This window comes from Takifugu rubripes, chromosome 12 (genome assembly GCF_901000725.2).
Source record: "Takifugu rubripes chromosome 12, fTakRub1.2, whole genome shotgun sequence".
NCBI classification, from domain to species: Eukaryota; Metazoa; Chordata; class Actinopteri; order Tetraodontiformes; family Tetraodontidae; genus Takifugu; species Takifugu rubripes.
In genome coordinates this window covers 1,601,019-1,621,771 of record NC_042296.1, presented here as the reverse complement: position 1 = coordinate 1,621,771, position 20,753 = coordinate 1,601,019, and the positions used below count along the sequence as shown (strand labels likewise).

At 45.9% G+C, this 20,753-nt stretch overlaps 3 protein-coding genes across 4 annotated transcripts; 1 reads left to right on the top strand and 2 right to left on the bottom strand.

Moving 5' to 3' along the window:
- Positions 1-1,425: 1,425 nt before the first annotated feature.
- On the bottom strand, positions 1,426-4,900 carry rp9 (RP9 pre-mRNA splicing factor). 2 transcript variants are annotated; one of them, XM_029845409.1, is made up of 7 exons: positions 4,572-4,900; positions 4,372-4,402; positions 4,149-4,278; positions 3,445-3,536; positions 2,951-3,012; positions 1,921-2,154; positions 1,426-1,807 (listed from the first exon to the last, which is right to left on the bottom strand). In XM_029845409.1, exons 1-6 carry the CDS (start codon positions 4,715-4,717, stop codon positions 1,950-1,952), a joined length of 666 nt encoding a protein of 221 aa, XP_029701269.1. In that variant the 5' UTR covers positions 4,718-4,900; the 3' UTR covers positions 1,426-1,807; positions 1,921-1,949. The 2 variants fall into 2 exon arrangements, with proteins under 2 accessions (XP_029701269.1, XP_011607183.2); XM_011608881.2 differs by having other exon boundaries at positions 1,925-2,154; positions 4,572-4,896.
- Positions 4,901-5,286: 386 nt separating this feature from the next.
- On the bottom strand, positions 5,287-16,693 carry rmp24 (ribonuclease MRP subunit p24). Its single transcript, XM_003968877.3, has 5 exons — positions 16,387-16,693; positions 13,274-13,296; positions 12,580-12,803; positions 6,322-6,506; positions 5,287-6,097 (listed from the first exon to the last, which is right to left on the bottom strand). Exons 1-5 carry the CDS (start codon positions 16,479-16,481, stop codon positions 5,938-5,940), a joined length of 687 nt encoding a protein of 228 aa, XP_003968926.1. The 5' UTR covers positions 16,482-16,693; the 3' UTR covers positions 5,287-5,937.
- A 529-nt stretch (positions 16,694-17,222) lies between these two features.
- On the top strand, positions 17,223-20,658 carry LOC115251815 (uncharacterized). The gene is made up of 5 exons (XM_029845471.1): positions 17,223-17,344; positions 17,422-17,509; positions 18,895-18,946; positions 19,048-19,160; positions 19,305-20,658. The coding sequence occupies exons 1-5, from the start codon at positions 17,295-17,297 to the stop codon at positions 19,566-19,568; spliced, it is 567 nt and encodes a 188-aa protein (XP_029701331.1). The 5' UTR covers positions 17,223-17,294; the 3' UTR covers positions 19,569-20,658.
- The last annotated feature ends 95 nt before the right edge of the window (positions 20,659-20,753 follow it).

Here is a 20,753-nt window from a genome sequence, read left to right as displayed (position 1 = left end):
TTTTATCTTCTGGTGCTGAAAAAGTGGCCAGAAAATGTCAAAACAAATCCCATAGATTCGGTTGCGTCTACTTTAGTTCGGATTCTGCAGGTCGCAGCCGCATATTGAGGTTTGAACCACTTTGGCTCCACGTTGAATGACTCGAGTTGGAATTTGGAAAAAAACAAACCCAAAACGCGCTCTAACGTTCTTTTTCAGGACTAATGACCATAACTTTAAAGAAATAAATATTAATTGAAGTTACTGGATGGACCAGACACTTTGACCAGGCCTAAAGCCAAGAAATGAAAATAACTCATTTACTTTGGATTTCTGACTCGTTCTGTCGGTGTGTTTGATATTAGAGACGCACTTCCTGTAGTTCTGGCTATTAAACTGCTTTTCACCACAGAATTTACCCAACTTTCGCCTCAGTGTTTGTGTTTTGGGTACTTTTCACGACACAAGTTGAATTCCTATCAACATATTAACATTATTTAAAGGAACATCCCATCGTCGCCAGGGCAACAGGCGCGAACAGTGAACTTCGAATATTTTGAACTTTGACCTCCTGCGCCCCTTTCTGTCATCACATGACCTCATATGTGTGCAGGTTCACCTCTCTCTCTCGCGCGCGTTACCGATGACGTCACACTCGAGGGGCGCTGCGTTAAACAAAGCAAGTATTTACCCCCCACCTTTACCCCTGCTGAGTCATCATCTATGATGAAGATGTGACGGAAATAAGCCTTTAGCTTTACTATGACGTTGATTAGGTGCATTTGAAACGAACTTGGCCTGGTCAGCTGCCTTCAGCCTGCAGATTCTGCGACAGCCCAGACGGATCTGTCCCTGGTCCGGGAAGACAGAGTGTTTCAATAAAATGTCTCTGCTGACCAGATTATCTCTACGTGGCACAGCAGCCCCCCCCATACACACACACACCTCATCTGGGGAGACTCATTGTTCTGCTGAGACGGACAGAGAGGGAACAGTCGACGTGGAACCGGCCCTTTCAATGGAACCCATTTCTCCTCACTGCAGCTGCCGGCGGAACGTGGAACAAAAGAAAAAGCAACTCCAGCCCTCAAAAATTCTTTTTGGTTTTTGGTGGGGAGGTCGTTTCCACGCCGTCTCTCCCCGAGCCTGGACGGATCTAAATGAAAATCTGTCCTGCCTGTTCCCTGCAGTTCTGCTGAAATTGTCCCTCTGCCGGGGTCATTAGGAAGAGGGAATGTTTCGAGGTTATTTCCACAGGGATACCCCCCCCCCGCCAAAAAAAAAAAAAAACTTCCTGGTTTTAAAGGACATATCAGACTTCCTCTGCCTTGGGGGCCCGTTCCTTTAATCTCCAACATGAAGTATCCTGTAATGTGTTCCGTACCCTCCCCGGAACATGCGACTCTGTAATAAACGGCTTCATTTTCGCCGCCAGGAGCTGAGCGATTATCAGAGGAGCAAAAAGAGTCAACTTTATTCTCAGAGTCAAAAAACAGATTTGCATACATTCCTTCCTGGAATCAGTGGCTCTTTTCCCAAAGCAAACAGTCCAAATGCTTCAGTCAACAAGTGTTCAAACATTCATGCTTTCGGGGCAGCGAAACCTCGTTGGGTTGCAGATTTTAACCAGAAGGACGTGAAACGCGCTACAGTCCCGGTATTCCGAACAAACGCGGCGGGATTTACAATCTCTGCCTGCTGATATCGACTCTTCACACTCCAGGTTCGTCCCGCGTGACACGTTTGCACACATCTGCACGCGTGTGTCTGCAGCCGCTCCGTATGTCGCTGTGGGCTGATGGAGAGGGTGGGAACGCCATTCATCTCCCTGGAGAGAGAGGGGAATCATGGAATCAGGGTCTCTGCTGTCGGAGGGAAGGCTTCTGAGGGGAAAGGTCATGCAGCGACTCCGCCTTTCCTGTGGTGAACACGTGTACGAACCTACCAGCCCATCAGAGAGGTCCAGAAGCTCAGTCTGAATCTGAGCTGCTGCTGGTTTTGGAGGACTTGTGCTTCCGCGTCTTTTTCTTCTTCTTCTTGTCTTTCTTCTTGTGCTCCTTCCTCTTCTTCCTTTTCTTCTTGCGGCGGCGGTCGGAGGAGGAGGAGGAGGAGGAGTCGGAGCTGTCTGAGTCGGACGACGTGGTGTCCTGAAGCAGCTGCTGCAGCTGCTGGATCCTACACACAAGTGGAAAGAGACATGGATGTAGGTGGGCGTGTGAGACGGGGAAACAGAGCGAGACAGTTACTGCTGGTTGGCAAGCATCTGAAGGCCTTTGTGCTCAAATTATGGGTTGGCCGAGTGCAGATTCTGAATGAACAGGAGCAGAGCGAGTTCCTTTTAAAAACTCAGGTGTGTTTTCTTTTCTCATACTTTAATGGCTCCAAAATCCACACCGACTACAACCGTCATCTAGCTATCTAGTATCCTACCACCAGGGGGCGGTAGGTTCACCTTCCACCATTTTGCTAATTGTGACAAATGTTGCGAGGACTATTGTATTTTTCTCTTTAACGGAAGAATATTCAGCGCTTTTCAGAGAAAACGGTGAGTCGAGTGTCCGTCGGGGCTCGTTATGAGGTGTGAGTGTTTCTTCCACAGGCACTCAAAACACTGAGCAGCAACTAACTCACCGAACCATCGACGTTCCATCTGTGTGTGTGCGTGCGTGTGTGTGTGAAGTGGCTGCCTGTGTTTTTCTGCTTCCTCTACTTGAAATACCAAGACCAACCTTGTCTTCCAAGCAGCACTGGCCTCAGAAGAACCTTTCGGTAACTAATAGGAACACACAATCATGTGTGCAGCAGCTCGTGTGTGTCTGCGTACGTGTGTGCGCACCTCAAATTCAAACATTCCGATGTCAAAGGCTGTTTTGCTGGATGGCACAGACGGCGAAAAGGGGCAAATTCTTCACCTCAGGGTTAAAAAACAAACCTGCCACAACCTTTCAAGTCAAACTCTGAATCAGCGTACCTGGTTTCTTTTTCATTCCGTTTGTTCTCCCGGATCAAGTCATACATTGGGTCTTCGTGGGCCTGGAGGAAAACAGAAACATCGGCATCGGGAATTTAGCTTTCTCACAAAAACCTGGGACGCTTACAATAAACCCACATCTCCACTCTGATCAGCACAATCGCTGCACCCATTTTTATTGCTGTCAGCGTTTTTAATACCCTCTAGGTAGGTATGAAAATACAACACAGCTGCTTTTATGGTAATGATTGCAGGGGCTGGGAAGCCCTGCGGTAGATTGGGTTCCATTATATTCAGTCTGAGAAGAAGAATCCACTTAAACCTCAGTGTAAACTGAAGACGGTCCAACTCCTTCCTAATGTCAATAGAAGGTCGCAGACATAAATCTGTCCCTGCCACAGATCCTGAATATTACACACGCTACATACAACTGTAGGTCTCTACACTATGATCTCAAATCTAAATAAACAGGGGTGGGCACTTCAAACACTCACCACCCTGAACTGCTCCAGTTTCTGGTTGCCTTTAATGAAGAAAGGGCACTCCTTGTCTCCCGTCCTGTGGCCGTAGCGTTTACATCTCCAACCTGTAGGAACACAAACATCAGCGTACGTGTATTCACACTCAGACAAAGTGCCCCATCTTGATTAAAATGCACTGTTGTGGGAGTTAACAGGGAGTTCAATTTGATTTTGATCCATTTCATAGCCACACATTCTAATGCTATCTTTGAAGCGGACCGACGCCACACATCTGCAGCACAGGCGGCGGCTTGTGGACACGTTTGGATCTGTGCGCGTGACTGTCGCTGCCTTCACCAAAAAGGAGTGGGATGAAGTAATAAATGGGCACAGGAAATAATAACAGTCTTTGTCTGGGCAAAAACAGACAGGAGTTAGCCTCTGTAAACGCCAATCTGTACGCCTCAGAGGAAAGTCAGACAGTCAACACAAACAACACCTGGACAGGCCGCCACCCACACGCGCCGGAGGTCGTCTCCAAACGACTTTAACACCTGCTGGCGAACGTTCACAGCTTTAATAGCGAGGGCAGAATCACCGCCAGGATTAACAGACTGTCTCATTAAAACGACGCTTGCCTATCTTTTCCGATTAGATGAACTACTTTTATACCTGCTCATCTATCTCTTGATGGGAATGGGGGGAGTTTGTGCTCCGTCCTTGCAGATGCTACTCACACTGCATCACCTTCACCTCCTTGCCCAGGGGCATCCAGAGCCCTCTGGTGGGGGCTTGTGCCAGGAACTTCCTGGCGTCTTCATTTCCCGGTTCAGCAGGAATACAGTCCTCTGGCTTCTCCTCATGCTCCTGCAACGGAACCAACAACAGTCCAACGTTAGCATCTCAGCTTTCTGAAGCAATCCGGCCCTCGTTGAGCCTTATTGACTTGTTAAACTTTACCTTTATGAGTCCTGGAGGCGGTTTCTCGTAGCTGCATCACAAGAGACAATATGACGTTTGATTCTGTCAAGCTGTAAAATAAACTACTTCTGGAGTCAGATGCTATTTTTAAATGTAGCCGACAGATGAAGAGACCAACACGAACGTTTCAAACTGCGCGTAGAATTCGTGTGTAAGCTATTAAGGGTGTTATTACTTACAATGTCTCCACGTGTTTTATCTTCTGCACTTCTAGGTTGCGCTTTTCTGTCTCTACGTGATGTTTGTCCAGATCGTGTTTGGATGTCTTGTGTCTTTTGTAGTCGTCTTTGTCCTCCCTTTCTCTTGTTCTTTTTCTGTCCGACATTGTCTTAATTCTGTAACCGATGAGCTTCTTCACCAGTATATCTTATTTATTTAACCACTGCTATAAAAGAGAGGCGCTATGCTAACCGACCGCTAACTTAGCAAACATTTCGGTGGTGTCGCTCTACTTCCTTATCCTCCCATCGGTTAAAGTCCAGCGCCATCTTCAGGGCGTATGTGGTATTACACCAAGTCCCGTCTGATGTGTTTTGTCATTGTTTTTGCGATTTTTTAAATCTACAGAATTCATAAAAACGACTATTTTAAACATGACAATTCAATAAAGACTTCGGGCATGTTTGTTTAAATATCGACTGATAATGTCCCTAAAATGATGACATTTGTTATTTTGTATACTTGGAGGATGAGCAAAACCTTACATGTGATTGCTTAGAAACAACTTATGACAACTTTATTCAGTTATTGGTTACAAAGTTAATACAAATGAGGTATTTCAAATTTATTACGACGATGAGCTAGTGGAAAACTAGCCGGTAAATAGGTAAAAAGAAAAAAAAAGTAAAAATGCATATATATATATATATATATATATATATATATATATATATATATATATATATATATATATATAGTTTTGTTTCTCAAGAAAAAAGAGACAAAGAAATTTCCGCAAAGAAGATGCAAAATGTCGACAACAGGCACATTTGCCCATTCACTGTAAACAACAGCTGACAAGCCCAAGCAGAAGCTAAGTACTGTTAACTGCATACTAAAACAATCTGTATGCATATACAAAATACTAATTAAGTATATTTCATTTAGCCAATAAAATTGGATGTATTCATACAACTACATCTACATACTGGAGGGTGTAAATGCAAAAGCTTGACAACAAATTGTATACCAATACATCTTAAGAAAGAAATATTTTTTTGAAAATGGAGATGTCGCTATGTAAACCGGCATGTTGTGGCAGTGTAACGTTCCTCTTATGAACATTACAGGTGGAGAGTGGACAGGAGCCCTGGATTAAACTGGTCAGGAGCAGCCCTGTCTGCATTCTGGCTCAGCAGAAGCACCATTTCAAGCAGCTCAGTAACAACTGTGTTGCCAGGAAAACTGTAACCCTTCTCCCTCTGCCGTGGAGACCGGGGACAGTTCCTCAAATTCCCTCTAACGGCGGCGTCCACAGGTTACGGCACAGCTCTGACGCCTTGTTTGTTCGGCATGAACACAGAGAAAAGGTAAATCTGCGAGTTCTCAAAGTGAGGAAAGGAAGTCTTTTAAGCCCCCCTTCTTGCTTCCTTGAGTATCATCTCGCGTGAGTATCTTACTGAGACGCTGGACGACCCAATTTTTAGACTTGGAGGGGGGCTTGGTGGAAGATGAGCCGGAGCCTGGGGTGGAGGAAGTGGAGGAGCTGGAGGGCGAGTGAAAGAGAGAGAGAAATAAGTTTTTACTGTCGTGTAACTTCTTGTTTACTAAAATAGGCAAGAACACAGAGTCCAGCTGGAGCTCTGTTGATGCAGAATATCTGCAATCGAAGCAAACATGTCCGCCAAGTTGTCGTGGACACCTGCTCGGGACACTTACATCTTGAATTGTGGCTCAGATATTTATACCACCTGCCTTAAAATAACTCACCGTGGCGTTTGAACAGGAGTCTTGTCTCTTCCGGGGGTCCTAGGGGTGTTCATGCTGGCTCTGCCGGTAGATTGAGGGGTCTTTGGGCGTTTGCCAGCGCTCCCCGGTGTGCTGAGAGAAGCTATAAAGGCCCTGTTTGCTCCTTTGTGTCTGAATGTTGTATTGCAGGTGTGACAGGTGGCCATCTGGGAAGCAAAAAGAAACACGTGCATTAATATTACATTCTTTCCCTGGTACCTCCACAGAGCCGCAGACGGCAGAATCAGCGGAGCTGAGATGACAACTGCTCATATGGCTCCTGGTGACAGACACGTCAGACGCGTCAGCCTCGTGGCTGAGGTGGACCTTAGTTTACAGTGAGGTCAGGGAGGCCATTTCACAAAAGCGGACAAATTAATTAACAGCTGAGGTTCTTCCCATCACGTCTGCCAAACATCCCAGAGATTTACGCTACGGATAGGAAAATAACTGGATTAGTTAAAGCGGGACAGGAAACAGTGACCTGCTCTATTAGAAGGTGAAGGGAGGGGCTGTTGCTATGCAGTGTCGCCTATTCATGGTATAGATTCTATAAGAGTCGACAGCCAACTTTCAGTTAGGCTCTATGGACGTGTCCTGAACGGCGTCCTGGTGCAGAATACCCGAGATGCTCTGAAAAGGTTTCCAAACGCAGGCGAGAGCTACAACATCCAGATGCTGAGTCACGGGATCCTCGGGGTCCGTGCAACGGCTGCTGTGGACGCGTTGGGAAGTCACAACCTCTCACCAGAATTCCATTCCCAACCTTGCAGATAATATTCCCAACTGTGTTACAGATCTCACATTAAATGGCATCAACAAGCCCACCAGTGCATCTTAAACTCTGCGGGCTGTTGCTGTAAATGAGCTCAAAGCAGCCCATGCAAACCCGCCCACGCCATGTGCAGCGCTGGGTCCGCTCAGAACGGACCGCCGCTGCAGAGGTCAGCGCGTCTGCGTCCGAGCCGCTGGCAGCCCCGACTGCTGAACTCACCGACACGAACGCGGCCATTTCGGATTTTGACAGGTGTCTTCTGGAGGCTCCGGTTTCCAAAGATCGCCAGCACCCTTACGCCGCTGCGCTTGAAGTGTTTACTTTGTGAGCCCAGCGCGTCCAGCTTTATGCACACACAGGCATCATGACACGGGGGCGTGGCTGGAACCGGACTGACCAATGCACCGTGACGGGGGTCGAGCCAGGAGTGGGACGGCGGACAATCTGCTAATGGGTCAGCTTTGAAAACAAACACACAAGAGATCGTAATCAATTGTGGGTTTTTTGATGTATAAGTCGTAAGTCTTAATGAGTATTAGCCAGTAATTCTCCTCTATTTAAATAAAACATCGGCCTCAAAGTCAAGGCACCTCAGGAACATTTGCAGGAAATGAAATCTTTTTTTAAATGCTATAATCACTGGTTGTTTGGGGTTTTTGTCATCCAGAAATAAATAGGAGACTGAAGAGGTCATAAACTCCATTCAAGAAATGTAAAATAAGGCTTCCAAAGAGAAATGGTCTCCTGGAGGACCTGGAGAAAACCCACATCATCTCCGGTGTCTCCCCTAACCACAGCGCCGCCGCCTGCATGCCAGCCACTGTAAGCATTCTGGGATGGGCACATTTTAGACGACAGTGTTGATTTTCCAGGCATCCACTCAAACGAGAATCAAGTGTTTTGGAAAATGCGGCAAAAAAAAAAAAAAATTAGATTGCTACTTAGAGCTGCGCTGATGTGACGCAGTGACATAAAAACACCAAGAAACTGGCACTTTTCTAAGATGTCCATCACGGCGATGGAGGAGAAGTCGGGCTAACCTGAAACGAAATCCCACCCGTCACGTGTAACCGTCCAATTTGACCTAATCCCCAGGCGTGTAGCCTCTGCACGTGATCGGCTGCCACAGGGAGATTTGATTCCCCCAATGTTGAGCTGTTGATCTTGGCGGCAGACCTGCGCCGTGGCCGCCCGGGCATATGGCGAGGGCAACACTTAAAAATAAGGAAAGGATGAACAGCCACGACGGGCAGATGGCGGGGAGTTATTAAAGGATACTGAGATTTTAATCATGGAATTCCAATCCGATACCCCGGCGCCAGCCCTCACCTCCATCCCAACAGATAGAGGAGCCGCTCGCTGGCCGTCTCATCTCCAGCGCAAGTGTTCAACCCGGCCCGAGAAGGCCGCCGCCCGCCGCGCACGCTTAACCTCGATCCCGCCACATAAATCACGGCCGTTTAGCGTCGGCACCAGCGTGTGCGGAATGTCAGCACCTGCTGCTCATCCTCGAGGTCGTAAAAACAGGCAATGCGTCTGCGAACACAATGTGGCAGAGCGTTGCGCTCAGAAACCTCCCACGTACGTATGTGATGTCGTAGCATGAGACCACTCATCTGTGCAACGTTGTTTGTGGGAATTTAGGGCATAAATTTCATGTGGCACACGGAAGCCCAATCAATTATGTCTATTAATAGCTCTCGGCTCAATAAATACCTCCTCCCGTCTTTCTTGTCTCAGCCAGAGGTCGACTTGGGTTCATTAATTCGACCTAAGGAGCGCGATGCCACCCGGGGGGGAGAGCGAACGGGGTTCTTTCTTGCTGCTCTGAATGGAGTATCGGCTTCCAAGTGCACCATTTCAAGCGGGTGCAGAGTTTTTAGAACCGTGCGTGCGCTCTTGAGCATAAATTTCAGCGCTTAATGTGCGTGAAAGTCATTTGAGAGCACATCAATAGAGCACAATAAAGCTGAAAGCAAAGGCAGTTGGAGGGATCAATATGAGGCACCGACGCCGGCTGCCGCTTCGTCGCACTGTTGGAAGGCAGACTGTCGGGTAAATACATGCCCGCCTGGTCTGAATGACGAGCTGCTGCACGCAGCTGTCATGAAAAAGTTGGGTGTTTTTCGCCATTCATCTCCGTCTCCATTGATGGTGATAAAGGCGGCGAACCAGCCCACATCAAGCTCTTCGAATGAATCCAGAGAAAAGGCTGCCTCAAAAGGTATTCAGGCTTTAAATGGTGTTTTTCCCCACAGATCTAACAATGTAACAATAGAAAAGATGAGCAATATGCATTTTGAAGTCATCCTAAAGGGTTTTCAACAGCTCCTCTGCACAACACAAGGCTAAAAACGGGTTAAAAGCCCGTGTTTAACACCTTCAACATAAATCTGTACTGAAAAAAATAGCACGGGTCACACAGTCTGAGGTCTGAGTTGAGATCCACACAGCCAACACATTTAACAAATTACCACCACTGTTCAACAATTCAACCCTTTATATTTTTGAATAAGCGATTGTTGACAGGCGGCGCGGATCATCATATCTCAAACTATTGATGCGCTGGCAGGCAGTCGGCAAACAGAGAGTAAAGATCCATTACGAAAACAATAGGATATAAATGGAAGTCAGAGAGGCGCGTTTAATCCCGCTGTAGAGATGCAGAGTAGGCTTTAAATAGACACGGACGATAACCGATCACCACGAAAAACCGACGCCGATGACTCACACTCGTCAGACGGGCGACGTCATCGTTGTGCGATGGGCTGATGATGACCAGGGAACGTTTGCCAGTAAATTCCCTTTTAGTTTTCCTGTATGTAAAAGATCATCCAAGGTTTCCTGTCAGTGCTGGTCATTACCCCAGCTGGTGTATGGCCACCACACCTGTCGATCTCTCTTCATGTGTTTACATTCTTGGAATGCTTGGGTGCGTACCTAGTTAAATCCCCACGCACGTGAAACGTGAGTGGCTTCGGGGGTGTCTTCAAAGCTCAAGGCCGCCTCTGCTGCTGCTGCTGCAAATTCCCACACTGCCTTTCTCTTCCAATGAATTCCCTCCCAGTCACACACTGCCCCCCCCCCCCACAACCTTGAGGCTTGACCGGACGCCCTCCGTCCAGTCATCGCCTCCGATTGGGACCCCGGCGATGTCGCTCCAGGCAGGATCAAATACGAGATGAAAGAGGCCGAGATGGACGTAGGAGTGAAAAACGATGGAAATAATGGCAGGGGAAGTGGTGACTTAGATGAGTTTGAGGTATAATACAGGGGGGGGGGGTCCTCAAAGATGAGCTAATTACTAAGAAAGGTTGGCCTCAACGCTCTGGTGTTTTCCCACCACTTAGGCTTTAGTGCCGTGATGAAGTGCAAACCGTCTCTTCATCTAGAAGATAAGCAATATCTCCTCTTCCAGATCAGATCTCCACTCCAACTCTTCCTTTTAGGGCCTCTGGTGCCTGCTTTACGCCGCTCTGAGCCGACCCATTTCTCTGTTAGGCAACGTTTAAAAAGCTGCCAACCACAATTTTTGCTGATGAGCAGAATAAATATTCCGGCACGCTCCTGAAGGCAGCACGGACGTCCGCGACAGGCAGAGCAACATGGTGTGGAATGAGAACACCAAAGGAATCAGGAAGAAAACCAGGGAAACAAAACTACTTCTAGGTCAGGAAATTTAAATCAGACAACAAAACACTGTAAACTGTCCCTGGGGCAAAATCATGATGACAGACTCTTTGGATTATTTCCATGATTCTGGTGCCTCTTTCCACAGCATGAGTAAAACAAACAAGACCAGAATATCACGTACGCAGCCATAACGCTCATATGAAATGCTAACAAAATAAGAAATGGGGACACGGCCGATGCACAAAGAGAAACTGCACACCAGCTCTCATGCTCCAGTATAAAGTTAATTAGCCTGATGTCCCATGTGTCCTAGAGGTCATCGAACATACTGCAGAGTGTATTTTACGTCTGAATTTCCATTAGAGCTAGCAGAAACACTGCAGTTTAGCCCGAGGAGCTAATTAACAGCGAACAATGTAAACCAGGAGTTTATTTCAGATACTTATTATCTAAATCCTGGCGACCCTGGCAGTGATAAACAGAAGATTATCTTGCCACCAAACCCTGATTAATTAAAGATCAATAACATATTGCGAGCGCTGAAGCGCAAATGAGTTAGAGCTTATCTCGCCCTTTTGCTGAGCTTGGCGCTCTCTCAGCGTGTTAGCTCTGCTCAGCATCGTAGCATCAGGATAAAACGCAACGCAATTCAAACTCCCCTCCTTATCTCGCGTCTTCACCCCTCTGTGGAGGAAAGGGGTCACCACGCGCTCACCCTGCTATCTGGCATCTGTGGCTGGTTGCATTCCTCCTTGAAACTCCAGAAGGTGGCGTGTGGTGAAAACAGGGTAAAAATATCTGGGACGGCGAGCTCAGATTTACAAATCATGAGGAGATTCTATAACTTGGACTATAAACACATAGTAGTTTGTAGTTTTCATGCCGGACCACTAGGTGGCGGTGTGTTTGGTGCGTGGCATCGAAACATGTTTAAGTACGAGCAGGCGTAAACAGATTTGAACTGCGCCTCAACAGTGACAAACATTCAACGTTTTTGCCGTTCTAATGGAAACGTGGCCACATAACTAAAGGAAAGAAGCACTGTCTGTTTCTGGATCATGTACGCTGAGCTGCCCGTCTGTTTGAAACTTGAGCAATGCCTTGACCTCTTGACCTCTCCTGTATGGCACTCGCGCCCAAACAGCCAATCAGGTTCTGTTCAGAAAAGGGGTGATGTTGGTCACTGTTGTCTGTGGGATGTATGGTCTAAAACAAAGTGGGCGGGGCTTCTTTTGGACTCTATGTACCTACGCTGCCCTGTCGCACTCTCCTATCAAGGACTCTTCTGTCCCTTTATATTTTATTTGCTATTATTATTCAGACTATAGCTATCATTTCAAAGATAAACATCCCTTAAAACGATCTTGCACGTTCCTTCCAGCATGCAGCTCCTCTTTTCATCCTGCTCTCTTGCACCCCTGTTTTGCTCTCCTCTGTTCCCTTTTGTTAGCTCAGCTCCCCATCTCAGCAAAATGTGAATACCAGCACACGACACGAATTCCACCAAACTGCAGCATTTTTGCATTTAAATAACCTAATCAGCAGGGTAGCTAAAATAAGCTTGTTAATTAATTTCTCCTTGCTTTTTGCTGGAGTACAGAAGAAAAGGGCCGATTTGAAGAGGAACCAACCGACAAGCTGTTATATTTGAGCCTGGCGGGTCGGAAAGATGTCATTTAAATAGCAAAAAGGGAGAGAAACATGGAAAAAGACACTTTAAACTGATATATTTACACACCTATGATCCCCAATGTCACTGTACATGCTGAGTGACAGTTAAAGTACAAGGATGGTGAATGTGACACATCAATACTTTGATGGCGTCGTCTCACCAGCGCTGATGAAGCCTTTTGGAAGCGGTGCAACAGATTTTTCTGCGCCAGGCTGAGGCGTTTGCTGTGGGCCTTCCTGCGAAGGATGCGCTGCACGCGCAGCGAGGGGCGTGGCTTGGGCCTCAGCCGTACACGGTGGTTGTCGGGCTGCAGCCACTGATAGCAGTTTGGGCAGACCGGAGCGGCGCCGAGCGAGGAACTGGACCGTGTGGGGTTTGGTGTTTCTGAAGAAACAAAAACCCCTCATGTTGAACTCCTATTTCTTAGCACTCACACCCACGTGGGTTATGGATTGTTTCCAACAACATGACAAACCTTTCACAAGAAAACACGAAATACACGGTTACATATCGAATGTCAGGTTTTGGTTTTCAAAACAAAAGCATTCTTCTCCTTCGGGAAACCACTCTTATTCTGAAGAAAACCCAGCAAATTCTTAATAAATTGTAGCAGTAATTATCATTGTAGGTTAAGCTGGCATGGATCTATGTGTGTGTGTGTGTGTGTTTAATCCCACGAGGCAGTCCACTGAATAACTCACTCTGAGGCTTTAGAGAGGTTAATCAACCTTGAAAATGCAGTTTCCCCTGCTTAATAATGTATTTCATTCTTTTCAGGGCTATTAAACAACTGATAAACAAAAGGGAAATGGAACACAAATTGGTGCAGATAAAAAGATAACAGATTTCTTTACCTTTCGATGTTTCCGACCATTGCCTGTAGAGGAAAAGAGACAAGGTAAAGAGACAAGGTTAGTCCCATATATTGACTTGTATAAAAAATGACCCTCACTTATGACAGGAAATGTGGGAAATCTGAATTATTTTCAAGCCTATTTTCAATTTAAGGACGCTAAAGCATCCGTTAGAATGGCTCTCTCAAGGTGTAATAAACTGACTAAATGCATTATAAAGTCTTTATTCCAAATGTTTACCTGACTGGGAGGGAAATAAGTGTGCCAATTAATATGCTACGAGCTCTAAGAAGCTGTGCAACCAGATCCCAAACAACATCCTCATCATTTACCTCCACAGGGGAGTTAAGAGCGCAAACATTTTATCAAAGCCACTGCTGATTCCCACTAAAATTAGCCCGAGGAGGTAATCAATGAAGGGAAATTTCCTGTCCTGCTGCAGCAACCGTTTGTCCCCCTCTTTTCTTTCATCGTCGGCCTGTTGAGAGACGATTGTAAGGCCTTTGGCACGGACGGATCCGGCGGCTGCTGCCGCGACACATTCTCCACATTCGCGGACACTCTGACACTGAAACAGATCGATTCTCTGACGAGCGCAGACCCTGAGGCCCACCGCCGATGACTCGAGGCTTCCCGCTACACTCCCCGCTCTCTGAGGAGTGCGCGCCACAAAGACCACAGCGCTAATCTTATTAACATACTTGTCATGCATCTCCTTTTAAGTGCACACTTAGGTCTGTTGATGGACGGGGCAGATATGAGCTGGGAGACATGTGGATACTGGGTCTTTTTAAGAAGGTAAAAAAAAGACGCCAACTGTGAAGAAGCGGCTTCTCCTGCTGACCTGACCGTAGCTATTGGATACCAGGTATACTATATTAGAAATCATGGAAACTAGGTTTTCTAATGTGTTATTAATCTTAGACAATCTGACATTTGGCCACCAAGATGAGACTTTTCCACTTTTAAAAAGGGGAAGGGGTTTGAGGCCAGATAGTTCCTTCTCATGTCGTCATTTCTCACCACTAGGTGTCGCCACATATCACACATTGATTACGGGCTTACGCTACAATTTATTAGCCGTTTCTCGACATTTAGTACTCAGGTCCGGACTCATGAACTTCTGGAGTACACACTTTGAAGTACACACTTTACGCCATTGCTGCTGCAATTGTTGGTCCCGGTGAAATGCATTGTGGGATATCTAGCTGTCACATGTCATGACTGATGCATACTTGATAAAAATGGGCAGGGCAAGTGCCCAGTGGGGAGACTTGGACCGTACTTGGCGATTCGCGTAGTTTTTGGAAGACTACTGTTAGCTCAGAGGTCTTGACTGAGCTTTTCTGCTACTTCGTTTGCTTCCAATAGTGATTTTTAGTGACTGTTCGCTGCCCTCTGCAGGTAGGGCATATGTGAATATCATTGATTTGAGTTTTTTTCAACATACAAAATAAATGCGACGTATTGGTGCCAGTAAAGGCTGTTTGGGTCTGTCATTTGGGTGATGGATGGAATAAACAGATACCGAATTATCACTGAACGAAACACAATGTTTAACGAAAAAAATATGTTGATTATAAGGAACCAAACTACCTGCAGCTGTGTTTGTGGGACACTGTGAAGAAACATCCTGCATACTTTGGTTATCACAACACTCACACACCAGTTAGTCAACATGGGACTGGGACAAACTGGAACACGCCAAAAGCAGCCTGGCAACATGAGCCATCAGAAGATGACATCAGAAACAAGACCAAAAACAATGTGTGGCAGGGTCTGGGTTACACATCCTATAGGAACTGATGATACAATTTATTGGAATTGATACAAATCTGTGTACTTGCAAACATAAGTGATTAGAGAACCCATCACCTTAACGTAAGGGTCAGAAGACAGTAACACAATACCAGACAAATGTGCTGTTGCTTTCGCGAGTCCTCACACGCACCCCCACGAAACCAACACCAGTGACGCAGGAGGAAAAACCATAACTGGAGAAAGAGAAGCCATCGGAAACCCCCAGAAGAACAGAGAGTGACAGTTGTGGTCGACTGTTCCTGAAAACAATATGGACACATGTTCCCCAGGCACACATTACCTATTTCAAGCGACAGTCTGCCTTTTTCGTGTCTCATCTTTGTCTTCCCTGCCTCCCTCCTAAGCTGCCTTTAGTCCTTGTCTGTATGTTTTCCATATCACTGGTCTCGCCGAGGATCAAATTCTGCAATCAAACCGGCTATTCACATTTTTTTCTGTGGCTGCTAATTGGGTCTTCTCTGCCAGGCTCCTTGGCTCCAAACCTTCCACGTCTTATGGCCAAACATTTCCTGCTGAAGAGTTGGTCATTGTGGTCAAAACGTTTCCCTGTAACTACAACCCAATGGAGCCAAAGAATCTGGGGAACAGCTCAAAATAATAAAGTGGTAGTGGTCCCTCACACACGCGGACTCATACATCTGTAAACTGACCCTGATTTCGGGCTTTGCTATTAAATTTTATGTTATTATGTCTGTTCCCACAAATTTCCTGGCTCAGGTGAAAGTGAAAACAAGCTAAAGGATGCAGGGACATGGATGAATCCCAACTAAAACATGAGCAAAATTACCCTAACCGTAACCACGACGTACCTAATCTTAACCTTGCACGATCCCTTACAGACAAGATGCTCTAATGAAAAAAGATGTGTCCCAAAATAAAACTCAGACTCAAAGTCTACATAGGTCTAAATCTAAAGAGAATCTCTCTTTATCTCCGAGTCTGCTAGACTAACACTACCACAAATATGGGGAGCTCTATCTGTCGCTGTCATCACCATCACAGCATACTTTTAAAAAAAAGTCATTCGCTATATATACATAAATTGATTTTCAATTCCCTTCCTAAGATTCTCTTATGTTCTGTGGGTGCTTTGGAGATAGAATTTGTTTTTCTTCAAATTATATATTCTTTAGTCTGGATTATTGGAAGCAAGTTGTCACAAAACTAAGGCAACAAATAACACTGACGCATCAGCGCCATCTAGCGCCAGCAGTATAGAATTACACCAATAACTAAATGACCTGGCGGGGAAAAGTACCAGTTAATGGTAGAATAATGGAAGGTTTTCTTACAGGAGGTACCGTGATAGTTCCGGACACGTATCCTTATAAAGCAACGAGGCGTCTAGGAGAAACGTCTTCGATTTATCTTGCTGGGGAGATTTCATTTTCAAACAGGGACCACAAATCTTACGTCGCGCCGATTAAAAGGTCCTCTGGGAAATTCGTAATGTCAGACAAAATTCAAACAAGTTCACACACACTGACACAAACTAGACAATATATAAATATTCGAAATCTTATCGAGGTAACGATATCGCGGTTCTGCCATATGCTAGCTAACAACAATCTCATGTGGATCGCGATATGGTCGCGATAGTCTGACGTCACGCGCAATGCACCATGGGAGGTTGAGTAAATTCAACCAAAACGATCGGTTCGACTTTTGTTTGTCTTCGAGTTTTTCTTAATTTTCTATGGCGTACTATTAAAAAGTATTATCATAGCATTTAAAAAAACATGTAAAAACAGGCAAAGATGGCACATTAATTCATATTTTTAAAATAACATAAATACAAATAAAATAAATAAACAAATAAATAAATATAAATAAAAACGTATGATTTTAAACTTTGCAGCAAAGGTGACATTACAATGTTGTCTTCCGTCAAATATGAATGTATTATTGGAAATAGAAGAGTTTAATAACATGATCTCTAATAAAGAGTAATATATTTTTTAATACTGTTCTGAGCCATCGCGGTGGGTATGTGTCCTGCGCACACAGAGAACCAGATTTCACCACTCCTCATTAATCCATGCCAGACAATGACTCAACCCACAATGACTCAACTCTCCGCATCCATTGATTAGGCAGCTAGAGGTTACAGGTAATGCAGCCTGGCGACAAAAAGCATTTAAAAAAAAAAAAAATTGGATATTTATAATCAGAAGCGAAGAGGGGGAGGAGACGCGCATGGATGCGTCGGCTAACCTTTGGACTGATACAAAGGAGCACCCAGTATCGGCGGTATTCAGACGAACGATAACAGGACACAGGTTACACTGAGCTTTTGGAAACGTGAGATTCTATTTTCTTCGTTACAGCGACCGTAAAGCTCCTGCCGATTGTCTCCAAGGACGGATCGTCCGTCGCGGCGCGTTTTACGCGCGTCCGTTCTTCAAATTCCCGACGGTTAGTCGCTTTTATTTATGGATGATGAACGCTACAATCGATCACGAGAGACGATTCTATGTTTATAACACCACAAATTCGAAATAGATACCGAACGCAATGATCTCCGACGCCACCCTTTAGTTGGCACATCGATATTTTGCTGTTACTTTTTGAAGTTTGGCGCACTAAAGTACAATTCACGAAGGCAAGATGCGGTGCTGCCCTTTTGGTTGACTAAATGATGCTATATTTGCAGTCTGTTTGCATCCCTTACGATTAAATTAATTGTACTGAAAATTGTATATAGAGAAACTTTCTGCATCTTTGGAGCCTGAAATGACATTTTGTTATTCATGAAGTCTGCCCTGCATATATGCGTGCGTGCGTGTATGAAGGAAGGACTGGGGGGGGGTGTGACCACACACAGGGATATTAAATCACCAGGGCTGTACAGAGACTGATGGAGTAAGCTAAAGTGAGAAGGATTGCTCCTCACTTGGTCCAAGAGTAAATCTTTACTTTATCAGGTGCTGCCAGGCAGGCACTTTCTCACAGGACAGAAATAGGCAGCACCGCTGGTTTAATATGGTCCAAAGATGACTGAGGACTACAGGCAGAAATGCACGGGCGGGCGGGGGAAGAGGTGACCATGGAACTTCATCACATCCCTTCTGCTGGGCTGCTGAATTACAGAAGCTCCTGGAGGAAGATGGGAGACGGTAGGTGGAGACGATCTCATGCAGGCTGCATCGTTGCGTTTCTAAGCCTTTGAAGGCCACGTGAAAACGCGAGAGGTCGTGCTGTAAATATTCAGCGAATGCTTTCGCCTTTCAGCTCTCACCTCATTTCTACCATCACTTTCACTAATGACAATTTACCTGCAAGTGCTTAAGACGCGTGCGCTGCATTAATGTTGACAACTGAGCCAGAACTTTGGCCTGAGGCCAGCAGGAACCTCTGGGGGGGCTGCAGAAAATGTCTAATCAACGCGGAGGCGCAGCAGCCGTTCACCAGTGCAGCACCAGCTCCAGTTCTCAGATCTTAATGGGGTTGATGCACCACTGCTTGTGACCGTAGCCAGTTCTGTGCATGTTTGTTCCGAATAATCGCCGTCGTGTAGCGACACGACTTGAGGGTCTACTTCAATTATCCTACCCCTTCTTGCTGACGGATGTTTGCGGCTGTATTCTGAGTGCGTTCCCCTGCAGAAACTTCAGCCCGAGCCTTATGCGTCGAAAATTGCACCCGGAACGATTCACTAGGTTGAAGAATTCATCATAATAGGGCCACTCATAGCCAGTTTTTGTGTCAGGTCCTTGCATTTAATATTTTGTTTGCCATACTTTCAGTTGTATCTGTCTTTTGACGGCATGTTTTACAACAACCTTCTCCGGGCCTTTCAGAGCGAAAGAACAATCGTGAAGGTCACCGCGCACATCTCTCCGTGGCTTCTTTGTGAGTTCTCTGTGCACATCCGCTTATACACTTTTCTGTAAGGATACTGCTTCATTCGCAGTGAGTAGCCTTGATAAAGAGTTTTCTCCTTTCCTTCCCAGCATTGAAGTCACTTTTTGCTCTGTGGAGTCCATTTGAGAGGAGAGCTGAGTCTCTGGAGTGTGACTGGAAGCCGAGCATCTTCGTCTTCATGACTCTTCGCCGCATCAGCGGGGTAATCTGGTTACCTGACCTTGTCACATATCCCTCCTTTATCACTCTGTGAATCCAAACAGCACAGATACTGTATGTCGCAGATCACGATCGTTAACATCCACATTGTGGAGGGTTTTGTCTTATCTGAGCACGATTTTGCCAGGGCGTGCATAATCAGGCGGAGGAGAACAAAGACACCGGTTCTGTTTTGTTTGGATCGGGATCCCAGCATGTGCACAAAACTGAGAGAACAGTGGCTCTTTCAGGGAAGGGCTTTCGCAGACGAACCAGGTCAAGGCTCTTTGAAAGGCCTCCTGAGGAGAACGAGGCCAGCCGGAGAATAGCAGAACCTTCTCCTCTTGTTTTTGTTGGAAACCAACCAAGGTGCGTGCTTTGCGCTTTTTTCCCCGCCGCCTATGAGCACTGAAGCTTTTTCTAGGTGCGTTTTGAATTGGTATGCAGGGGAGTGCATAAATATCCTGCCCGCGATCGTATCGCTTCCATCACACTGCTGCAGAGCAGGAAATGTCATCTTTAAGAGTCTTAAGATGGTGTGAAATTATATAATGATGCCAAATCTCTTAAATCGCTCTCAGGGCAACCTGGAGATTATTCCAGGGCTAATTTGCAGACCGTAACACCCCAGTGAGCGTCTGCGCGCATAAAGTTTTGCTCAGCTGTCTCAATTATTGAGGGATGACTCAGTGGAGTCTGTCGCCTTGTGGGATATCATGATCTGCTTGATTTGCATTTTGAATGCCGGCTAATATTTTCTGTAACAAATGAAGGTACAGCTGAACCTGGATTATGGAAATGGGTGGATGCAGGAAGGATTCCTCCATTTCTTCATCCCTTTTATGGGAATCTGGGTCTCATGTGTATTGTAGTTTCTCTCACCGATGAGAGCAGAGACGCCAGCCTTCCAGTGATCACACTCTCTTTATGTGATAGTGATAATGAACAATAAATAACTTGTCACGCAGCATCAGCACTTTAATTACACGTCCCTTTAATTGTATCCTGCGTGTGCTTTGTATTCGCCTGCCAAAGTTGTTTTAGGTCAGGTCAAACTCACTTCCTGCTGCTCTAAGAAGTTCAATTTGGGACAATTAAACAGCCAAATAAACTAGTTTCCATTTTCAAACCCGAGTTTTTTTTTTACACTATACTTAAACACTGGCACCAGCATGTGTTTTTTTCAACTACAAACATCATAAAAAGGGTTAAATGAAAAGAAATTTCCCCTCGGTGCTCCTCTACTTTCTTCCCGTGCCTCCTTCAGCTCCTTTCATCTGTCCTCCGAGTTCACATCCCTGTAGTCTCAAATCTGGGTTGGACTCATTTTCATAAAAAGGAAGCGGCGGAGCGCAGCGTGTAATTGCCTCGCCACAGAAACCCATCATGAGAAGGGCGCGCGCTGTTTAACCAGCGAGGGTTATTTCAGAGATCGATCCTGTGTGTGAAAACACCTCGTTGGGGAGGTTCTGGAGCAAATTCACGCCCCCCCCCCCCCCCCCCCCCCCCCCAAAAAAAAAAAAAGGTTCTTCTTTTAGCTTCTGCTGCCTGTTGAGGCTCCTATGAGGGCCCATCTGTGAAACTGTGGCATTTTCAG